Source organism: Uloborus diversus, unplaced genomic scaffold, assembly GCF_026930045.1.
Source record: "Uloborus diversus isolate 005 unplaced genomic scaffold, Udiv.v.3.1 scaffold_17, whole genome shotgun sequence".
Lineage (NCBI taxonomy): Eukaryota > Metazoa > Arthropoda > Arachnida > Araneae > Uloboridae > Uloborus > Uloborus diversus.
The window spans coordinates 1,867,591-1,891,957 of record NW_026558318.1 but is presented as its reverse complement, the minus strand read 5'-3'; the positions used below and the strand labels follow the sequence as shown (position 1 = coordinate 1,891,957).

The window sequence follows — 24,367 nt, the reverse complement described above, 5'->3', positions numbered from 1 at the left end:
GACGTGAATAAAGGTTTGCATAAATACGCGTGAATGTATTGATATGGTATATTATTTTTTTGTATAATTGGAGTAAGCATATAAGTAGAATTCACGTAAAAAATTCTTAATGACGTACAAAAATGTAGTTTCACCAAAAATACTTTTTGTGTGTAAAATTTACCCAAAATTATGAAACAAAAATTAAAAATTCTTCCATCTCTGATTTCATTAAATATTTAAAATGTTCGATTTCTTTTCTTTTCATTTCCTTTTCTTTTTTTTTTTTTTTGTATATTTATCTTTTCTAGCACGTTTGTTGTATATTTAATTTTTCATTGTGTATTCAGATAGCGTGTATGTGTAAGAGTACTTCTTTAGTTTGAGCAATTGATGGAATAGATTTGCTGTAGTTTCACCAAAAATACTTTCTATGTATAACATTTAACCAAAATTATGAAACAAAAATTAAAAATTCTTCAATCTCTGATTTCATTAAATATTTAAAATGTTCGATTTCTTTTCATTTCCTTTCCTTTTCTTTCTTTCTTTTTTTTTTTTTGTATATTTATCTTTTCTAGCACGTTTGTTGTATATTTAATTTTTCATTGTGTATTCAGATAGCATGTATGTGTAAGAGTACTTCTTTAGTTAGAGCAATTGATGGAATAGATTTGCTGTGTGCTAAAAGATTTTCCAGGAACTAATCTTTTCCAGGGTAATTTTTTCATGCAATATTTTCTTAAATTAAACTTTCTGCTCCGAGCAGAAAGAAAGCAGAAAGTGAAGGAGCATACACAACATGGGTAAGCTGTTGGTAAGCTTTTTTTTTTTTAATATTCAGTCTGCTTCCTGTTTAGCGACTCAAATAAAAGTAAGTAATTTTCATGTTTGTCTGAGAATTCGTTGCATTTTTACTGGAAAGAAAGTGCGAATGATTTTATCTCTTAGTTAGAAACTACTTAAATATTAAACATTTATGAATTTTTTTTCTTTTTGTTAAATGTAATAATTTAAATTCCTATTACTATTATTATTAAAATATTATGACTTGTGTTTATCAATCAATTCCTATTAGTTACAAAGTGTGAATGTGTGTGCAAGTTTGTGTAAAATAAATTGTATTTATTTTGTAAAACTTTTTTTTTTTTTTTAATCCTTTTTCATTGCATATTGTTTTTTTTATTTGCATAAAATCTTGCTGTTCTTGTGAGATTTCTAGTCGAATTCAGCTCTAGTGCTGCCATCTAGGGAAAATTATATGCATTTATTATATCATATAGAGAATTTCACCCGACTGTTTTGAAAACATAGCATTCTTCCACATTAAAACACACGCAAATTCAACTACGTAGTTCTAGAAACTAGTAAAATCCTTTTTATGCTTTTATTAACATCTTTCTTTTTATTATATATATATATATATATATATATATATATATATATATATATATATATATATATATATATATATATATAATATATATATATATATATATATATATATATATATTTTTTATGTTTATTTTTTTACCATTTTAACCTGTTATATCCCACTGTTTACCTTCGTTAGGATGGCTGATTTTACGGTTCGTTCATGCGAATATATAGGTTATGACTTGCAACATTTTAAACACCTGTTCAGCACATATTAATGCATGTTTAGACACTTATATACTCGGAATTTCGAAAATATGACATAAAATAAAAAGTTAAATCACTCCTTCATTAAAAAACAAAAAAAAAAAAAAAAAAAAAAAAACAAGTATTTTTTCTAATATTGTTAATGTAAGCATACTCACTATTTCTTTTTTTACATGCAGCGTAAAGCACTCTAGATGAGTTTTATCTTTGTTTTCCATGTCAATGCACTGTCATCATTTCAGAGATATCTTTTTTTTTCTTTTAATAAACTAATAATCTCGCAGGAAAATGAAAATTAAGAATTTAACTTTGCTATAATAAGCATATTTATTCATCATTCCTAACCTAGTAACACATTCTGAAATAGTACTCATTTTCACATAATGCGAAAACTTTTAAGGGGAGTCAATGCCCCCTATACCGTCAATGTTAATTTGCACAGGTTCGTGTTCTTTTTTCTGAAAATCTATTTATGATACATTTATGAAATTTTTTCTGTACCTTAAGTAGACTCTTTTCTCTATACCGAAGTAACATTTTACAGAAAGAAAGCTTAGTTTTTTTGTAAAAAATTCTAATGTGTAAGTCACTGTATTTGTTTCAAAAAATACCATTTTGCCACACAAAATCAGCTCTATAAAAAAATAATTTTCGAATATGAGAAAAAGTGTTCTTCAGTATATGCAGTTAGATGTATGGAATAGGTGGTAAAAATTTCAAAGCCTAACACAATTTAGTTTTTGAGAGAAAGGAACATTTAGTTTCAAAAATACCATTTCGAGATATTGCAATTGAAAGGGGAAAATCATACCTTATCAACATGCGGTTAAATTTTTTTAAAGCTTATTTTAACTTACTTCTAATATGAGAACGATCAAGAAATCTGTGTTATTAAAAAGGTATTGAAATGGAGTTCCAAAACATATAAAAATCAAGAAATCAAATTTTTGAAAGTATTTAGGGTACTGACTCCCCTTAAACTAATATCAAAATCCAACTTAGCACAGAATTATCTTAGGTAAATTCATTTTCAGCCAAAATGAATTTTATTTCTCACATGAGTCACCTCATTAAAGATTGAGCTCATTAAACGCAAGATTTTAGTTAGAGAAAGAAAACACATATTTTCCGTTTCGAGCTAGATATACAATTAGTTCACAATTATCGTCATAGATGGCAGAGCACGCAAAAGAAATATTTCTTTCGCATTTTTGTACCTCTAAGTTATTGCTTATACAAACCTCGGTAATTATGAGAATTAAAAAAAAAAAAACAATGTTCAACGGAAAGAACGAAAAATGTGAATACGATTTCCACTTTGTACTTTTTAGCTGTGTTTTATATTTAGTTAGATGAGTCACCTCATTAAAGATTGAGCTCATTAAACGCAAGATTTTAGTTAGAGAAAGAAAACACATATTTTCCGTCTCTAGCTAGATATAGAATTAGTTCACAATTATCATCATAGATGGCAGCACGGAAAAGAGAAATATTTCTTTTGCATTTTTGTACCTCTAAGTAATTGCTCATACAAACCTCGGTGATTATGATAATTAAAAAAAAAAAAAAAAACAATGTTCAACGGAAGGAACGAAAAAGTGTGAATTAGAGTTCCACTTTATACTTTTTAGCTGTGTTTTATATTTAGTTATTTAGATCAGCAAAATATTTTTCTATTTAACTTATAGTGTTCTACATAGATGGCAGCACTAATAAAATCATTGTTTTGAAAATAGCTGCAATTGAGCAATATATTTATATTTGTAACTGTGAATTCCTATTTTTCTGCCCCTTCAAAAGGAAAGTGTAATTGATTTCTGAAATGACAAATACTTATATAAGTTTTTTAATTCCAGGCTTTAAGTAAAAAAGAACATAAAAGTTCTTCGAATGGTTGTGATAGTCCCGAACCTGACCAAGAGTATGCTCTTACGCCTAGGACTGAGTCCAAGTATAATAAGATTAATGAAGAATTTGAAATGATGATGCAAAGAAATGTGCAGCTCAATGGAAATAGAGTTAGTTCGTATTTTTGTGTAATGATGACCAGAGTTACAAAATTATAATCCAAAGATGGAGTGAACTTGAAGTAACATTCAATCATTAACGCTTTCTAAAAATTAAAGTTTAAAATATTTAATTTCCTTTTTTCTTTTTCTTTTTTTTTTTTTTTTGATGTTCTGAAACTTTACGGCAAGCATTACGTTTATCCTTTTGTAATACAAACCAATGAAAAAAAACTTGAAATGCACATTTAAGAAATGTGTGATGACCAGAGTTACAAAATTATAATCCAAAGATGGAGTGAACTTGAAGTAACATTCAATCATTAACGGTTTCTAAAAATAAAGTTTAAAAGCTTTTCTTTTTTCTTTCTTTTTTGATGTTCTGAAACTTTACGGCAAGCATTACGTTTATCTTTTTGTAATACAAACCAATGAAAAACTTGAAATGCACATTTAAGAAATGTGTAACATTTAAGAAGTGTGTGATGACCAGAGTTACAAAATTATAATCCAAAGATGGAGTGAACTTGAAGTAACATTCAATCATTAACGGTTTCTAAAAATAAAGTTTAAAAGCTTTTCTTTTCTTTTTTCTTTCTTTTTTGATGTTCTGAAACTTTACGGCAAGCATTACGTTTATCCTTTTGTAATACAAACCAATGAAAAAAAACCATTGAAATGCACATTTAAGAAATGTGTGATGACCAGAGTTACAAAATTATAATCCAAAGATGAAGTGAACTTGAAGTAACATTCAATCATTAACGGTTTCTAAAAATAAAGTTTAAAAGATTTTCTTTCCTTTTTTCTTTCTTTTTTGATGTTCTGAAACTTTACGGCAAGCATTTAATTGTTATTTTTGCCTTCAAATTGTTTAGAAATAATGTCTAAATTTTTTTTTAATTTTATTTTATTTATTTTTTTTTACTGACATTTAAATTTTAAAATTTTACAACTAAATACCAAATTTTAGATAATTTCAACTGTGACTCAGAAAATTTCATTAGCCATTGACACCTCCTGAAAAATAAATATTTTTTTTTCAAACGACTTCGTTTACATCAATGAACTTTTGTTGATGTCAAAGAGACATACATTTTTAATGATCTCAGCCGCCTCCAGAACTAAATCCTGAATTCGCCACTGTTCTGAAGCATTACGTTTATACTTTTGTAATACAAACCAATGAAAAAAAAAACTTGAAATGCACATTTAAGAAATGTAAAAGATTTTATTTTAGCAATCACTGAAGGAAAAAAATCGTAAGGTTTTAAAACTGCAGGATTTTTTAATTCCACTTTATTATAGATGTATCATTATTATTTTTTATCTATAATATTGATCATTATTATTTTTTAAATTTTATAACCCATTAGAAATACTACGGGTGGAGGTTTTACAATTCTACATGCAAAATTTTCTCTGATAAGTAAAAGAGTCTCCGCAAAGCCTCCGTTCGAAATAAGTCTCTATAGAGTTAAAAGTAATTCCTATAAACATTTTTTATATTTTTGAGAATATTGGGAATATTGACGGGGTCGAAGAGGATGCGGAGATTATTACGGGAAAATTCAGAACATTCAATCGAATCAAGATCATGCTGATATTAAGTATTAAAACAGAATTTTGAAATATGTCTTTAACTGCTTCTCAACAGTACATTTTCAATTTTCAAAAAAAAAAAAAAAAAAATGAACATGAAAGTGATAATACCGATCAAAATATTTATCAGAAAAAATCGTCGTGAAAATTTATCGCTTCATTATAATTCTTTCTTTCTTTCTTTCTTTTCTTTTCTTTTTTATATATTTGTTTCGTAAATTCATCATGTCAATTTTTTAACTGTATGTGACGCTTTTTACTTTATATATTTTTTTCATCAAGTGCATCATTCTCTTACAGAATTATTTTAAAATATCACTAGTCTGCTATGAAATGGCTGCCTTCAAACTTGGAACGTTTTTGAGGTGTTTATAGCATGCTGAAATCAAATTCTAAAGACACAAAGACCCTATCACGTTCCATTCCCCCCCCCCCCCATCTAGTCGAATTTCGGCAAGTCCAGGGGTGCCCATCCCCCCCAAGTTCAATGGTGCAGAATCGTCCCCCCCCCCAAAAAAAAGAAAAAAAAATCTCAACCCTCTTTCCCGTTTTTATTTTTAGCTCTCTTTTTTATTATATTTATTTTTTTCCAAATATTTTTTATTTATTTATTTATTTTTAATTATTATTATTAGTATTATTTTATTAGAAATGTTCTGTGCTACGCCAATGACATACACACGCTAAATAAATAAATGAAATAAAATGTAAACAGAATAAAATAAAATAAATAATTTAAAGATAAATCAATAAATTTAAATAAATAAATAAAAAAATAAAAAAAAAAACCAATTTTGTAAATAAATAAATTAAAAAATAATAAAAAATCCCCCCCCCTCCCAGTTTTGAAGGCGCAACTTGCGCCGTAATCCCCTCCTGTGGGCACCCCTCGGCAAATCCAGAGAATAATTATATTACCACGTGTAGTTTTGTGACGTCAGGATTTGAAAGCCAAATAGCCAAATATATTCAGAATGCTTTTAGAGTTTTTTTTTCTTTCGAAAACACCAGATTTTTCTTATATGATAATTTTCAATAATGAAGTAAAGAAAGCGAAAGTAAATCAAAAACTTTTGTGAACAACCATACATTTTCATTTCGGCAAGTTAGCTATGTTAAATATTAAACAAATACAGTCAAACCTCGTTAACACGAACTCGACGGTGACGTCACAATATTTCGTGTTAACCGAATTTCGCGTTAACCGATTTCGACGTTTATCGGATTTTGTTTAAGCAGACAAATTTTTTTGAGTTTGGGTCTCAGAAAATATAGGAACCAAAGTACCTTTGTACAAAAATGTACACCTAAGCATTTAAATTAACAGTTTAAGTAAGAAAAACGAGTAATTCGAAACAGGCAAGGACTATTCGGTTCATTTCTCTACGACAATGCATTTTTAAACATCTGATTTTTTCTTGATCGCAAGACTGCATTTGCGCTGTAGTGTTAACGGGTAAAAAAACACTTTATCGCTTTTAGACCTTAAACCTCTACATGAGCGGAACAGGTGTCCAGAATTAGACTTTTTTTTTCACGATGAAATTTTGTGTCTAGGTTTGTTAGCCACTTGGTGAAGATTTCACTTTTCATCCCATCTTTTTTACTGTCATAGTCTACAGCTAAAATTTGTACTTTCTTGAAGCAACGTGGTTTTCCAGATTTTCCAACACAAGGAGAGGAATTTTCTCGCTGCCAAATCTTCGTCTTATGCGAGATTTCGTCTAAATCCTCTTCGTGTTAAGCGATTGATTTAACACTAATTTCTAGCTTTATCTGACCGGGAATGGCATTTATTTCGCGCTAAGCAAAATTTCGCGTTATGCGAGTTCGTGTTAACGGGGTTTGACTGTAATAACCTTTGTGAAACCAAGTATAAAAAGGGATCATTTTAAATCGAGCACAAAGAACCAAATGAACGCGTGTTTCGGGCTTCAAGAAGTTCAAGTGTGAGCTTTAGGATGAAAAGTCATCCGAGAAGAGCAACCATCCACTTCTTTGCATCGAAAAAGGGGTTCCTTGAAACCCCGAAACACGCGTCTGCAATCCATTTGCTAATTTGTGATTGATTTGTATTGTTTTTTATTTGAAATGAAAAAAGTTTATGAAAACGTAAGTGATGAAATTCGCTTTTAAAATGATTTTGCAAGACAATCTTATGTGACTGAAGTAAAAGAATTGAACTGTCGGATTCAGCTCATAGACATTATAGTATATAATCACTTTTTTAAAACTTCCGGAAGCAAACAAAAATTTGAAATTCGCAGGCTACTGTCATTTTTGATTTCCATCCATTTGAAAATGTTGCAATTGATTAGATACGTATTATGTTTCTCAATAATTGAGTTAAGTGATTGTTTGTGATTGAAATGAGTGATTGATGAATGATTGTTTCTCTGCAGGGACAGTCATCCCTAAGTCAAGCTTTAGGACCGATGTCTATTTCTTTAAACAGTAGCTATCCAAGTGCAGAAAGTCTCATGGGGTCATCCCAAATTCCTACACATACAAATATTAGTCCAAGACCGGGATCTTCAGGTACTGCTCATTTTCATATATATTTCAGTCTTGGTTCCTTTCAGCACGGAATTCATTTTTGAAGCAATTTTTTTTCTCTTTACTTTGCTGTTTTCCATGGTTAAAACGAGAATCTACCTCACCATAGCAACGCAACTGAAAAAAAAAAAAAAAAAAAAACAGCATTTGAGAAAATTCAGATTTCACGCGACAGTAGTTTTATGTCTCAACTAGTGGTACCCGCACGTCTTTGCCCGTAATAGAAAATTAAAAGGTCTTTTGGTTCGCCTGTATATTTACAAATAATGTATGGTGAATTTTCTCGCCAATTGGCTTATACCCATGTTACGGTTCCACGTTATGATCATTTCGTAATTGACTCGTCCATCTTATGATATTTTTGTTCTTAAAATTGGATTAGAAAAAGAACCACATCGAATTTTCGAAAAATCGCTTCGAGGTGCACACCCCCATGGTACAAACTAACTTTGTGCCAAATTTCATGAAAATCGGCCGAACGGTGTAGGCGCTATGCGCGTCACAGAGATCCTGACAGACAGAGGGATTTTTAGCTTTATTATAAGTAACTAGTGGTACCCGCACGGCTTTGCCCGTAATAGAAAATTAAAAGGTCTTTTGGTTCGCCTGTATATTTACAAATAATGTATGGTGAATTTTCTCGCCAATTGGCTTGTACCCATGTTACGGTTCCACGTTATGATCATTTCGTAATTGACTCGTCCATCTTATGATATTTTTGTTCTTAAAATTGGATTAGAAAAAGAACCACATCGAATTTTCGAAAAATCGCTTCGAGGTGCACACCCCCATGGTACAAACTAACTTTGTGCCAAATTTCATGAAAATCGGCCGAACGGTCTAGGCGCTATGCGCGTCACAGTGATCCTGACAGACAGAGATCCGGACAGACAGAGGGACATTCAGCTTTATTATTAGTAAAGAATATGTATGAGACTTAAGACATATGATATGCGGGCAAAAAAAAAAAAAAAAAATGAGTATGTGATGTTGAGTGGTTAGTTTTCGTTGTCTAAGTTAATGATGTATACTTAAAGTTCGAAATTTTATTTCTTAATATTTCGTGTTTTTAGAAGGTTCGTAAAATTGTGACAGTTTCGACAAAGGGAGGGAGGGAGGGAGTAACAAGAAGTGTGACATTACGCATTTTCTTAATACGAATATGTTTGAAAAATAGCGTAACATGTGACAAAGGGCGGGGAAGGAGTCAAGTTGAGTGTGACACTATGTGATAGAGGTGCGACATCGATGGCAAAACATCGATGTTTCAAAACATCGATGTTAGAAATTTAAACATCGATGGTATTGATACATCGATCAAAAAACATCGATGTTTCCAAACATCGATGTTTTAAAACATCGAACTTTTTATCAATGTATAACATACATTTTTGAATATACTACACTAATTTAAGCAATGCAAAAAAATACGTACCCGACGAATATATTAAATATACTGAACCTCAAATCATAAACATAATTTAATATGAATAATTTCGTAACATCTTCCAATAGCTTTGACCTCTTTTACTCACTCTCTAGTAATCTTCTACTATCTTGTAGTCTTCCCAAAAATCATCCTATGCACAGAAAAATTGATCTTATAAAATGAGTGCAAAAAAAAAAAAAAAAAAAAAGATTTTTTTTTTTTGGCAACTTCATAAGTAAACTTAATTACCTAGCGAGAAAATTGGAGCAAATTTTATGATAATTTTCATTAAAATGCAAAAACATCAACATCGAAACCAAATCATCAATGGTCCAAAAACATCGAAAGTAAAACATCGATGTTAAAATCATCGATGTTTTGACAAAAACATCGATGTTTCCAAAATATCGACATCGATGTCGCACCCCTACTTTGTGATAAAAGAGGGAGGAAGTTAAAATGTTGATGAGAAGCTCGACATCCTTTACGGACGGCCCCTTACGAAATTTTAATGATGTGACATCATTAATGACACCTTTTTTGCGCCACCACGAGTCAGTTACGTTAGCTAACTTAGTGCGAGTTTTGTGGCAAGGAAGAGCACTCAATTTAGGTTTTAAATCACGTTTTTCCAAAATTTTGACTTGTGCCATTTTTGTTGCGAGGATACGATGTGTAACATGAAAGTTTTCTTTTTTTCAGCGGTTCTTGTCCAAAAATTTCTCGCTACTCAGAACACTTCTCATAAGTTAGCAACATAAATACAATGTACTAGCTGTACCCGACGCGCGTTGCTACGCCAACAAAAAAATACATCATTATACTGATTTTCATGACAATCGGTTGAACGGGGCAAAAGTTGCTACTCTGCAGTGCCACCTGGTGGCGAGTGGCTTCAATGAGCATATTATGCACCTCCTCCGTGGAAAAATACATATATATAGCAATTTTCATAAGAATCGGTCCAGGTATCAAGTGAAGCCGTGACTCTACTCAAATTTTGTACTCACGCAGTTTGCAAGATCAATCCATTGCTAAAAATATCAAATAGAAAAAGTTTAAAATCCCCCCGTTGCATGAAAAGCCATAAAACAATAAAGAAAGAATTTATTTGTTCAAACTCAAGAAAAATGGCAACAGCTAACTTCTTATCAATGAGATCTTTCGCGCGAATTAATTTCTGCAGCCGATCATTTTATTTGTATTTATCCAATTGATTGTGACTTAAATTGGAATAAAAAAGGAATTATCGATCGGATTTTTTTCGAACTGGTCTATAAACATTCCCAGTACCAAAAATAACAAACGGTGAGAATGTCTGCCAAATCTGCCGAATAATTTTTGAGTTCATGGATGACATACAGACAAACATTCATTTATATATATATAGATTTTGAGCTTTGTCACTCGGAGTTAGTGATGTAAAATACCCGGGTATTTGTTTTCAGGGGTACCCAGCGTATATACCCGGGTAAATAACCCATTTTGGGTATTTACCCGGGTATTTATTTCAAAAACTTATATTCAACTAAAATACTTTCCTGTATGTATTCCACTATGTATATATATAACCAACCATATACAAAACAATAAATTTTTGCCCAAAAATTGCATTTTGATCACATATTTAACGAATTATCGTGTGAAACAACTTAGCAATCTATTATGATATTCATATTAAATGTGTTGGATATGCCTAATCAATATTGATAGCCAAATTTCAGATATAAAAAGCCATTCTACAAAAAGTAAAAAGCTTAACTGGTTACAAAAAAAAAAAAAAAAAAAAAAAAAAAAAACATAAATTTTTTAAGGTCTTAGTATTTTATAACCCAGTAATATATCCCTGCATGACATCAAAATGTAACGAAATGTCACTCAATTTATTATTACTATTTATTTATCTATATCTTTTGCAGAAATTTACCTTCAATATCAGTTTTACCAATTATTTCATATTTAGATTTTAAAAAAAATCCCGTTCACATTTTACATTTTTTTTTTGTAAAATATCCAGTTTTTTGGGTATTTACCCGGGTAAGTACCCAAAAAATATTTACCTACCCACTGGATATTTACCCGATCCACATCACTACTCGGAGTATATGAAAATATGGCATTACTGGAAAAAAACTCTCCCATTTTGGTGCACAGAGAAATTTCGAACATTTTTCGAAGCCGGAGTTGTAATTATCTCGGCACGAGTTCTTTCCGAGAACAAATCAACCAACTTCTTTGGAACCGACCGGAAAAAAACGAAGAAAGCAAGGCACGAAACCGTTTGTTACCGAACACTATATATCGGTTATAGCGAACAAATATTGCTGTCTCTTCACTCTCGTTATAAGCGAGTTCGACTTATTTCAATGACAGTACAACTCATTACTATTTTAAAGCTTTTTGGTACAGTTTTATAAAATATAAAGAAATGGCGCATTAATGTATAAAACTACGAAAAAACCAAACTGCGACTGCATTTCCAATTGGACAATAATTTTGGCTAGAATGCATACTTTGTGTAACTTTCTTTAAAAAATCTGTTTTGGATACTAGGGAAATGGATTTCTTAAATAGCAGGTTTACAGTTTCCACCCTGTAAATCGTTTCTCTTATTCGTTTAAAGATTATTACTGCAGAAAGTCACTTTTTAACAACTTCGTACTATGCTTTAGTTCATTTGAAAGGCCAATTTCTATGCGACATTTCTTTTAAATATTCATTCATGAATGCATCTCTTTCTTTGAGGTGTCATTCCGATTTTCAGTGCATGAAATACGCGTTAAAAATATCTTCGGATGTATTCATGTTAAAATCTTTGAAGAAATACTTTTAAAAAGAAAAAAAACTACAAAAAAATCCCACTTTGATTTCATCATTTTGAAATTTTGTGTAGAGTGTTTTCAAGCTTTGCGTTTTTTTAATAGCATCACAGAAAATGAGAATTTTAGAATTCGTTTGGTTGTTTAAAATATGACAAAACATTCAAATGAAATAAAAATACAACTCGAGTATAGAATGTTCAACTCGAGTTGAACCGAACCATTGCTTCGGTCACTCGTCTGGTCTGCGCTAATTCTATATTAGCTACCAGTTTGTTTGGCCCTCTTGGCTTCCTTAAGGGATTACAGTATCTCAAAAATGATGAAGCGATCAAAAAGATTTTTATTGCTAATTTCAAAACAAAAAAAAAATATTCTGAACACAGGGGAAAAGTTTCAGTGCTTTAGTACAAATATTTAAAAAGTTATGAGTGGTTTTAGGCCATGCTCCCTATGTGTTCTAATGCAAAAGAAAAACTTCAAATTGCTTTTTCTCGATGATGTTTTTTTTGTGTTTTCATGTCATTAGAATCCCTAAGGAATTTTTTCTATTTAAGATACAGCTTTAAAGTAATACCTTTTGCAATTGGGATAACCTATTTGACAAAACTGTGCATTGGATAAGCATTTTATAAATGACTCTAGTGGTTAGAGCATGTTAAACCTTTAAAAATCAAATTTAAAAAAAACTTTGATTTTTTACATAATTAATCACAGAAAGTTTTCGAATGAACTCATAAGCAAATGAATGCACAGATTTTAAGAGATGATTATAGTGATCGTTTAGCAAAAACCTTTTTTTAAATTAGTGCAAAAATAAAAAATCCTTAGGGATTTTAAAAAGTTGAAATTTTCCTCAATTTTTTGAATTTTCAAAAAAAGTAGGCAATATTTTTAAATTTTGGAAATAAATGATTGATTACGAAATAAGTATGCATGTTATGGTTTCAAAGAAATATAAAATTTACTTAAATTAAAAAAAAAATGTTTGAAAGGTGCTGTGACCCCTTAAGGGTTTTCCATCTCCAGCTCGGTCACTTTCCTATGCCGGGCTGATGAGTGCTAATAAGCACGAAACTTCAGTCTTCGGCTGGAAATGACTGAGCTGACGGTATATTTCATGTACCCGGAGTTATGGTCTGGGGTGCCATAGCAAATCATGGACGATCACAATTGCTACGAATTGCGGGCAATTTGAACAATACCCGATACAAGAAAAGTTAGGCTTCAAGTTGATTAAAACTTTTTTAATTTGCCACTGTTGTTGTAAGTGAAAATAATTTTTGATGGCATTGAAAATGTACGAGTGTCATCTGTGAGTGAGCGTCAAGTCAATTTTTCTGTCAATTTTCCGTTCTTTTCCAGGACTACTCGACATCAACGGTGTGACAGTCAACGGTTACCACCGTGCCATCTCTCCATCTATTCCTGGAAGCAGTTCTCCAATAATGATGAATAAACAAGTAAATAAGCTACATTCACCTCCGGGGAATCGATCCAATTTACGTGTTGTCATACCCAGCTCTCACGCCAACTCTTCAATGGTATTGGAAACTCTTCCCTTCATGTCTAACATGCAGCGATCTCCTCAATGGTGTCCAAAATCTGAGCATGATATCTTCCAACTCCCATAGCTAGAAACTAGCAGTCTTGAAAACGATTGCAAGCCATTCATTTTAGCAAGAAATAGATTTTGTTTCGAAAGTTTATTACAAAATTTATAAGATACTCATCTAACGTCTATGTGAGTCATTACTGCGTTCATAAGTAGCCATCGTGTCAAACTTTGGACATTTGTTGTTGATATCATGCATTGTTTTTTTTTGAGCAATCACATTGCTTATTGTTCTCATTTGATTGTTTTGAATCCCTATGCTTTTATTTCCGCTCCCCCCCCCCCCGTCTCCCTATGCAGCACCACCGTCGACCAGCCTATCCCGATGCTGCTCCTCTAGCGAAAACCATCTCCAGGTTGCGTCCATATCTAACATACACACGCATACATACACACACCTGCGCACATACACACACACACAAATACACACATACACACAAATACACACACGTATACGTACACACACACACACACACTCGTGATTGCGAAAAACATAATTTGAATTACAGATATAAAAATTATTATTATTATTATTATTATTTTTTTTTTTGCAGAAATGTATTTTGCACTTAAGATAACTGAGTTTTGGGTATTTAAATTTAGACTGACGAAGGAGCTGTGAAGGCTTTGTTTTGTTATTTTTAATCGAAATGAACAAACCCGTTGTCGGCGATGACTGCTTAACCTGCATATAAAATAAGCTTTTTCGATAAGCAAACCAATTTTGACCTTGATGCGTAAAACGAATGGCAACAAGCGAATGGGTGATGAAATTTGCGTTCAAACTGTATGAGGTTAGAGGAATATACAGTTGGATCTCTGTTTAATGACGCTCTATTTAGCGACTTTCTTAATTTAAAGACGACTTTTCACGGTCCCGAATGCTCCTCAGTAGTTTAAAAAGCTCCACAGGAGGTTATAAAGCATCCTTAAAGACGACTTTTTACGGTCCCGAATGCTCCACAGAAGTTTAAAAAGCTCCACAGTAGCTATAAAAGCATCCTTAAAGACGACTTTTCACGGTCCCGAATGCTCCACAGTAGTTATAAAAGCATCCTTAAAGACGACTTTTCACGGTCCCGAATGCTCCACAGTAGTTTAAAAAGCATCCTATTTAAGGACGCATTCTACTTAAAGACGATTTTTTGCGTTCCCTTGAAAGTCGTTAAATAGAGAGCCAACTGTATTTGTTGGAAATAACAATTTAGTGCAATAACGAAGCAGCAATGGTTTCTTTAACATATTTGCACGTCTGAAACAGGAAGCAATGAAGGCTAAGTAAAAAATATTTGAGCAACTTTTGAAATGCAAACTTCGTTTTCAACCATAAATCAAGCAACTGTCTAATCTAATTAGAGTATTCCAAAATGGACTGTGTGTTTCAAAATGGAATTCCGCTGACAGATATTGAATTCATTTTTTCGGATATTTAGAATACTTGCCAAAAATATGTACGAGTTCAATTTTGTTAGTAGTACGAAGTTCTGATGATAGATGGCGATGCAGCCGCATATACATGCGCGAGAAAATTGATTATTGCGTTTGTCAGTGGACACTTGAGCAATGATTTCACTATATTCAAAGCCTAAAAATGATGTTTCATTGGAGCAAAAGGTTTGTCTGAAAAATGTTCTTGTCAAAACTTTAAAGAATGTCAATGTATAGTTTCGTTCAGACATGTTGCAGCGGAAGGGGGAGAATATCGACTTTAAAGAATGTCAATGGGGGGTATAGTTTCGTTCAGACATGTCTGCAGCGGAAGGGGGAGAATATCGACTTTAAAGAATGTCAATGGTATAGTTTCGTTCAGACATGTCGTTGCAGCGGAAGGGGGAGAATATCAACTTTAAAGAATGTCAATGTATAGTTTCGTTCAGACATGTCGTTCCAGCGGAAGGGGGAGAATATCGACTTTAAAGAATGTCAATGGTATAGTTTCGTTCAGACATGTCGTTACAGCGGAAGGGGGAGAATATCGACTTTAAAGAATGTCAATGGTATAGTTTCGTTCAGACATGTCGTTCCAGCGGAAGGGGGAGAATATCGACTTTAAAGAATGTCAATGGTATAGTTTCGTTCAGACATGTCGTTACAGCGGAAGGGGGAGAATATCGACTTTAAAGAATGTCAATGGGTATAATTTCGTTCAGACATGTCGTTGCAGCGGAAGAGGGAGAATATCGACTTTAAAGAATGTCAATGTATAGTTTCGTTCAGACATGTCGTTGCAGCGGAAGGGGGAGAATATCGACTTTAAAGAATGTCAATGGTATAATTTCGTTCAGACATGTCGTTGCAGCGGAAGAGGGAGAATATCGACTTTAAAGAATGTCAATGTATAGTTTCGTTCAGACATGTCGTTGCAGCGGAAGGGGGAGACTATCGACTTTAAAGAATGTCAATGTATAGTTTCGTTCAGACATGTCGTTGCAGCGGAAGGGGGAGAATATCGACTTTAAAGAATGTCAATGTATAGTTTCGTTCAGACATGTCGTTGCAGCGGAAGGGGGAGAATATCGACTTTAAAGAATGTCAATGTATAGTTTCGTTCAGACATGTTGCAGCGGAAGGGGGAGAATATCGACTTTAAAGAATGTCAATGGGGGTATAGTTTCGTTCAGACATGTCGTTGCAGCGGAAGAGGGAGAATATCGACTTTAAAGAATGTCAATGTATAGTTTCGTTCAGACATGTCGTTGCAGCGGAAGGGGGAGAATATCGACTTTAAAGAATGTCAATGGTATAGTTTCGTTCAGATATGTCGTTGCAGCGGAAGGGGGAGGATATCGACTTTAAAGAATGTCAATGGTATAGTTTCGTTCAGACATGTCGTTGCAGCGGAAGGGGGAGATTTATCGACTTCTATAACACAGGCGGCGATTTTCCCATATTAGTGGTAAAAGATGTCCATCTTCTGGAAAAGTTGTGTGCCACACAAAAATGTAAGGCAAAAATATTCCTGACTTTGCACGTTCGCAATCCTGTCATTAGTTTCTTGTCATTCCTTTTGAAAATCGAATTTTCATTTCGGAACATCCTGTATTGAAGTAAAATTTATATTCTTGTCTTGAGGAGCAAAGCCCGACTAACTAAAAGTGAGGCCCAAGGCCCACAATAATTTTGAGGCCCCCCTGAAGGCTATTATTTTAAAAATGTGCGTATTTTTTGTATAGTTGTAATGCTATCCATAATTCTTTAAGTAATTTGGGGCCCCTAAGGAAGAGAGGGCCCCAGGCCCTGGCCTAGCAGGCCTGTGCGGTAATCAGGCCCTGCTTGAGGGGAATGCTTTCATGTGTTTCATTTCAATATTTCAAGATAAAAGTATTTGGAAAACTATGGTATAAAAGAAAATCAAAACTCATTCGTTTTTAACAGTTCGTAGAGCTTCTACGAGAGGCAATGACAACCGCAGCCATCTTGTGCTATAAGTCCTTGTTTGAGGGCATTTCCTTTCACTCAGCTTGAAGAAAATATGGAAGTTCTTTCCTTGATTTTTGCTCCCCTTAATAGGGAAGTTTTCGATTTTTCAATTTTATTTTTATATGATAGAGTAACATGTATGAACATCATAGGTGAAAAAAATTTTGCGATACGATAAGTAGTTTTTTAAAAATTAATTTTTAAAGTTCAAGCGCCTGTGACGTCAGATGGCATAGGAAGTGACGTCATGCGCCTTCCGGTAGGGGAGAAGCCGACGTTAAGCATTCGACTTCGAAGACGAAACGTAAAAGGCATATCTTCTCGCATTTAACTCCTCGCGTTTCTGGAACATTAAACCTCTCATCCTCTCGGAAATATTCAAATACCATCATTGATGTTACTTGAGGAAGATTATTTAGATTGTGCTTTAACGAATCCGGTCTCCATAGTGTGTTCAAAAGGATTATTGAATTTCTAAAAAATAAAAATATCAGCGTGCTCAAAATGTTCCTAGCGAAAACAAGGGATCTTCGGCGGAAGGCTGCCCATTCGCGCCCTGTGACGTAGGCTAGTGACGTTTCAGAAGAGCGCACTTTTGCGCGTGGGTTTTTAAAAATTCATTAAAAATCAACCACGGTGTTTTAAAATTCTGCGATGGTGAATTTTTTAGTTTTGAGGGTCAATTAACAATATCCAATAGCCAAAACATAAACATTTAATAGGTTGCAACTTCCCTATTCTCCGATCCAACTCAGCCCTGAGGTTTTCGGTTGAGGGACCTGTTCATTCGGTTGTCACAATCAGAGGCGTGCACAGAAATTTTAGAGCCCGTCAAAAATGAGTTCCCCCTTCCATATTGTTTACCCCATCGTCCATACACATGTTTCACCCCTCATTTTAAAAATCTCGGGCCCCCTTCAGGCTCGTGCCCGGGGCAACGGGTGTCCATATTTGCCCCCCCCCCCCCTGTGCACGCCCCTGGTCACAATGCACGCCTCTGATTGTGACAACCGAATGAACAGGTCCCTCAACCGAAAACCTCAGGGCTGAGTTGGATCGGAGAATAGGGAAGTTGCAACCTATTAAATGTTTATGTTTTGGCTATTGGATATTGTTAATTGACCCTCAAAACTAAAAAATTCACCATCGCAGATCCTTAGTGGTCACGACAGTATACTTTGTCACCACACCCCGCGTTAAAACTCACTATGTGAGAAGAATGCTGTTATGCAAAAAACAGCGCATTAGGCGTTGTGTCTACCGTGCATTTTAAACAGATCAGAGCTTTACTTTCGCCGCAAAATACCTGCTGCTGTAGTGCAGTCAGAGAGAAGTGATAGTGGAGGTAAACAAATCGATGTGACACTTGGCGATATCGTTGTCTGCTCGGCACTGGAATGATTGAAATCAGCGGCAGTCAGAAAAGCGAAATATTCACGAACAATCCGACGATAATTCTTGAAAGTAGTAAATGTTGGCGCCATGACAGCAACCCTGTTTGTTTAGTCTCGCTATCAGTTCTCCCTGAATGCACTATAGTACATTGCTTTCATAGTAAACGTCGGCCCTTGAGAAATGTTCAGGAACAGAACCGCAAATAGAGAGAGTCATTCATGAAAGTGGCAGTTGTTGGCGTCAAACAGCACTCCTTTTTGTTTAGTCTCTCTATCAGTTCTCCCTGAATGTACTATAGTACATTACACTAATCATAAACGCTAGGCCCAAACCCTGCCATCCTACGGGTAGTAGGTGAACCTTGATTCATCGCTCCAAAGAACTCGTTTTTGTCGATCTGTGGTCCACCTTCGACGTGCTTTTGAGTCACACTAACCGAGCATCGTTGTTGAACTTGTCAACTGAAGGCCTTCTACACTGTTAAAAATTCAGGAAGATTTTCTGGTAATTGTTACTGTAAAATTGCATCGCTAACGCATCGCTGATTTTTACGGTAATTTATACCGGAGAAATAACGATCCCAGCGCCAACTGGTTGCTGTGGCCTACCGAGGAAACCGTAAAATTTTACAGTAACATTTGATTTTTACGGTACTAGTTACTGGCAACATGGATGCCAGTAACAATTACCGTAAATTTTCCGGAAATTTTTTAACAGTGTAGCAAATTCTGAAGTGCCTGTTTAAACTCCTGGAGTATGCGGGTCGTCCATTAGATGCGATTCTTCCATATTTCTATGGAAAACATCTGTCGGTAAGCTAATTGCACGGGTGATATATTGCTCCATAAGGGGGGGGGGGAAACCGGCGTTGTCCTTATACAAATACATCGGACTTTTTCCAACTTTGGTACAAAGGTCCTTTGATGCTCAAGAATGTTTATAGGGGTTTTTGCGCCCACCTATGGAGAGGGCGAACCTTCCTCCCGAAAAGGGAAAAATTCCTTTTGCTATAAGATCCATGATACGGAATGCTTACGCCTTTTAACAACAATGACTGAACTTTTGGATTAAAAAAAAAAACGAGCTGATGTGTGCATCACATGACTTCCTTTTACACCAATTTAATGCTATTTCCCTATTATTGCAATTTTAATGGGATTCTCTCTCTAACTCTTTAAATATCACTAGCAATGACCACATTGAAAGCAGATTTAAAAAAAAAAAAAAAATCGCCAAATTTTTCGCCAAGTTGGCGACAAAACTTGGCAACCAAAAGACTGGCGATATATCGCCAAGTGTCCGACAAATTATAACGCCACTTGAGTTTGCATCGAAATTAACAATGATTTCCCCCCAAAAAGGTGCAAAAGACCCCTTTAGAAACACCCGAATGCAACCAAAATAGAAGGTGCACAACTAGACCCCACTACGAGTCTATGTACCAAATTTCAACTTTCTAGGACATACCATTTTTGAGTTATGCGAGATACATACGCACATACGCACATACGCACATACACACATACGCACATACATACAGACGTCACGAGAAAAGTCGTTGTAATTACCTCGGTGATGGTCAAAATGGATATTTCGCGTGTCTATACATTCTTAGGCACTTTTCCGCATGTGGTCGAATCGAAAAAAAAAACTCAACATTCATTTGGGGGTGAGCAAAATGGAAATTAAGGGCGATTTTTGAGTGAAAATTTTTTCGCGAATACAATACTTCCTTTTTTGTAAAAGGAAGTAAAAAGAAAAATCCAAGGAGGCCTAATTTAAATGTTGAATCATAAACTTTATCTTTTCTACACGTCGTAATTTTACCCTTACTTTTTCTTTTATTTAAGCCTGATTGATGAATATGCGTCACGTGACATAACTTTGATTTTCGACGTAGACATTGCAAAGCTCGGCAATGAAGCTAGTTTATGTGTAATAATTGCAATGACTTCTTACCTTGACATTTAAATATTATTCTAAGTAAGTAATTAAAATCGTCGACTTATTTTATGCATCAGTTCTTGCCTAGTAAAAATTTTCTTTTTGTAAAAAAAAAAAACACTTCTTGCCGGTCTACGAATTAATGTCAGTAGTCCGCGGGTCAAAACAACAGATTAGAAACTCTTTTCTAAGCTTCACAATCTAATTATACTTTATCAGATTGTGAAGGTGAAGAAAAACTTACCATTTAACATAGATTTTTTTTTTGTCAAAAATCGTATTTTTACCAAGTTTAAATTTTTAAAATGTAAAGTTTAGTGTTATATGCACTTGAGGCGTGCAATGAGATATGGTTTGAAATTTTCAAAAAAGGACTTCAGACCTCGTTACTCTCGCTTTTCTATTTTTTTTTCTTTCTTTTTTTTTATAAGAAAAAAATTTGTGAGACCCGTAAAAGTATAATTTTTTTCTTGAAAAATATTTTTTCTTCAGCATGAATAAAATCAAGTACACTACTAAGAACGGTGTCAAAATGAAATACTGTTCCTTCATTCATATGGAAAAATGAATCAGTGAAACACTTTTAAAACAGTGTCCATTTCAAAATAAGTTGTTTTGATGATAACATTCACTTTTGTGCTGAACATTTTAGAAACTGCTACTAATTCGGATAAATTCCTTTGATTTACAGGGACAGGCATATTAACCTCCCGTATTAAGAGGGGGTACTGTGTGAGTTGTGGTGGTCTAAAATGGCGGAAGTGGTGTTAGCAGCATAGACTAATAATAAGAATAGACCGAGCTATGGCAACCCTTTTGCTGCTCATAAACCAAACCATGTGACTGGTGGATATCCTAGCAACAGCGGACGTTGATCGTAGCAGACGATCAATGCTCGCGAGAAATAAAATAAATAGAATTGATGAAACACGGAAGAATGATCTTTTTCGGAGTCCGATTTGTAAATTTGTTATTCTAAGTTGCAAATATTTTGTTAATATAGTGAGTTTTCCGTTTAGATAGTATTGTGCATTTTCTTTATTTAATTTCAATAACTCTGTAAAGCAATTAAAGATGCAAGAGCCCAAAAAGAATCGGCAAAAGGTAAGATTTTTACCTACAGTTTCAATTTAAGATACCGATGAGTACGTTTTTGCGTTAACGCAAAACGTTTTTACGTCATTACGTTCACGCCAACGCTGACGTAGCAGTTCCAAATGAAATAAAAGTTACTGAAAACTGTGATCAAAAACTAATAACTAATGTCAAAATAATGCATAACTAAAAGAAAAACAGTTCAATCTCTGCACCTGGAAAAAAATTATAATGAAAACTCATTGTCTTAAAATACATGTCGAGTGCCAAACTATAGATAATGTTGCCATCTAGCAACCATGCTGCCAAAGTTTTCGCCAAGCGTTCCACCAGTCACATGATGTATCCATGAACCAATTTTTTCATCAGCAAGTCTGGGAAAGCTCGGTCTACTCTTATTATTAGTCTATGGTTAGTAGAAAACAGTAAATGCGCCATTTGCCAGTAGTAGCAATAGCATGGCGCATTACTATGGGTTGCAGAGGAGCCTATTCGAAAATGGTGGTTTGGTGATGACTACTCAGCAAGGATTGCACTTTCGGTCCCAATTTGGCCTACATAATCCTGTTTCAGATTGAAAAAAATGATGTTGGGTACATAAACTTCAGATTCACTGGCGCTACACAGGAGAAAACGAGCTGATGTGTGCATCACATGACTTCCTTTTACTCCAATTTAATGTCATTTTCTCATTATTGGCAGATTTAATGTGATTCAATAGTTTACTCTCTAAATATCACCAGCGGTGGCCAAATTGAAACCAGATTTAAAAAAAAAAATCGCCAAATTTGTCGCCAAGTTTCCGACAAAACTTGGCGACCAAAAGACTGGCGATATGTCGCCAATTGTCCGACAAATTATAAAACCACTTGAGTTTACTTAGAAATTAACAATGATTTCCACCTAAAAAGGGGCCAAAGACCCCCTTTGGAGCATCCGAATGTAACCAAAAAAGGAGATGCACAACTAGACCTCATTAGGAGTCTAAGTACCAAATTTCAACTTTCTAGGACATTCCGTTCTTGAGTTATGCTACATACATACACACATACGCACATATATACGTACATACAGACGTCACGAGAGAACTCGTTGTAATTAACTCGGGGATCGTCAAAATGGATAGTTCGGGTGTCTGTACGTTCCTAGGCATACATCCACGTGTCGTCGTGTTGAAAAATAAACTCAGCATTCAGGGGGTGAGCAAAATGGAAATGAAGGCCGATTTTTGAGTGAAATTTTTTTCGCGAATACAACACTTCCTTTTTTGTAAAAGGAAGTTAAAAGGGGGAGAAAAAGCAACGCCTAGTCGACCTCAGACTGTTACAACGCTGAAAAATGTAGCTCTCGTGAGAGCGTCTATGCAGGAATCTCCAAAGTATTTAGTCCTTGAAAGGACAGCTTACCAGCGATTTTCTGATACAAACGTAGGGAAAATCCTGGATAGCGATAACAACGTGACGTCATACAACGTCATAACAACGTGAATAATTTTTCTAGCCAAACAGGATCAGGTTGGAACGGAATAAGAAAAATGTGTATCCGTACCACAACTCACACTGTCGAATACAGGTTAATATACCGAACCCGGCACTTTTTCTTTTGCTTAGCTGTAGTGTTGTTAGATTACGTTCTTTTCCTTGCTGTAACCAGGTCAATAGACATGCCTGATTTGAAATGGAAATGACGTGGCTCTAATCTAATATACGTCTGTAAATACTAAGCCATTACAGTTTAATATCTCTTTGAGCAAGTTCAGAGACTTATTCCGATACCCGCAACGAATCATTCCGCTGCGGATTGACGTCATGAAAGCCATCAACCATCTTCGCATAGAAATTCTTTAAGGGAGTCCAGGACACAAAAACCGTAAAATTTTGCTTTTTTTTATTATTATTTAAAAAATTACTCCGTTTTTTTCTGCTTAAAAGGACGTTTGAATCGTGTTTCTATCTTTATTAGAACAAAAGATGTAATTCTTTTTGTTGCCCGCACCTAACTAATGTGTATTTAACTTTATAACTTTAAGCGTGTTTTTCTCCATGATATAATTTTTCCCGATTTCTTGCATTCAAACTCTTATAAGTCAGGAACCAATGGAGATAAAGTAATGAAATTTGGAGCATGTCTTTTTCAAACAGTTTACTTTAATTTTTATTCGGCGATTTTGAAAACAACGTTTACTGCAAAAAATATGATTTTTTAAAAAGAAAGTATCTTTGAATTTTTCGAAGATTTTCTTCAAATGTTTTTTATTTTTTATTGAATCAATATTTTTAAAATCGCCGAATAAAAATTAAAGTTTAGATATTTGTGCATACTTTTTTGAAAAAAAAAATTGAAAATTGACCAACAATATTTTGAGTTATAGCAATTTAAAACAACCCCATTTTTCTTTAAAAAAAAAAACAAATTAAATTTAAATAATTTTTTTTTTCATATTTATGTTGTGATTTTGCTTATTAATTAGATGGTGAATCAGTGTAAAAAAATTCAAAACTCTAAAGTATATAATAAAAAAAAATTCAAAATGTGTCCCGTACCCTCTCAAACGGGAACGGTTTGAGGAGGAAATTATGATACCAGTTCGAAGAGGAGTGCTACCGATTTTTTCTTTAGTGCAGTTCTGTCAGTCTGCTTAAGATGTTCTAATCTACCTTTCTCAAAATACATTTTGACGAATGTTTTGACCCGCCCAAGAGAAAGATTTTTTTCCTCTGCTCCATATTCATTATTTGGTAGATGTACATTGTATCTCTCGGGACAAAGACTGTTCACCTTTATATTTTTTGAGCAATCACAATTGTTTATTGCTTTCATTTGACTGTTTTGATGTCCTATCATTTTATTTTCCCGCCAGCAC

General features: G+C 34.0%; 1 protein-coding gene across 1 annotated transcript in view; it reads left to right on the top strand.

Annotated features, from left to right (window-relative positions):
• The window catches only part of LOC129233099 (myocyte-specific enhancer factor 2-like), a 150,891-nt gene that overhangs the window by 87,794 nt on the left and 38,730 nt on the right, over positions 1-24,367 (top strand). The window contains exons 5-7 of the mRNA XM_054867159.1: positions 3,480-3,641; positions 7,634-7,769; positions 13,401-13,579. Of these exons, the coding sequence (XP_054723134.1) occupies positions 3,480-3,641; positions 7,634-7,769; positions 13,401-13,579 (477 nt within the window). The remainder of the gene's footprint in view (positions 1-3,479; positions 3,642-7,633; positions 7,770-13,400; positions 13,580-24,367) is intronic.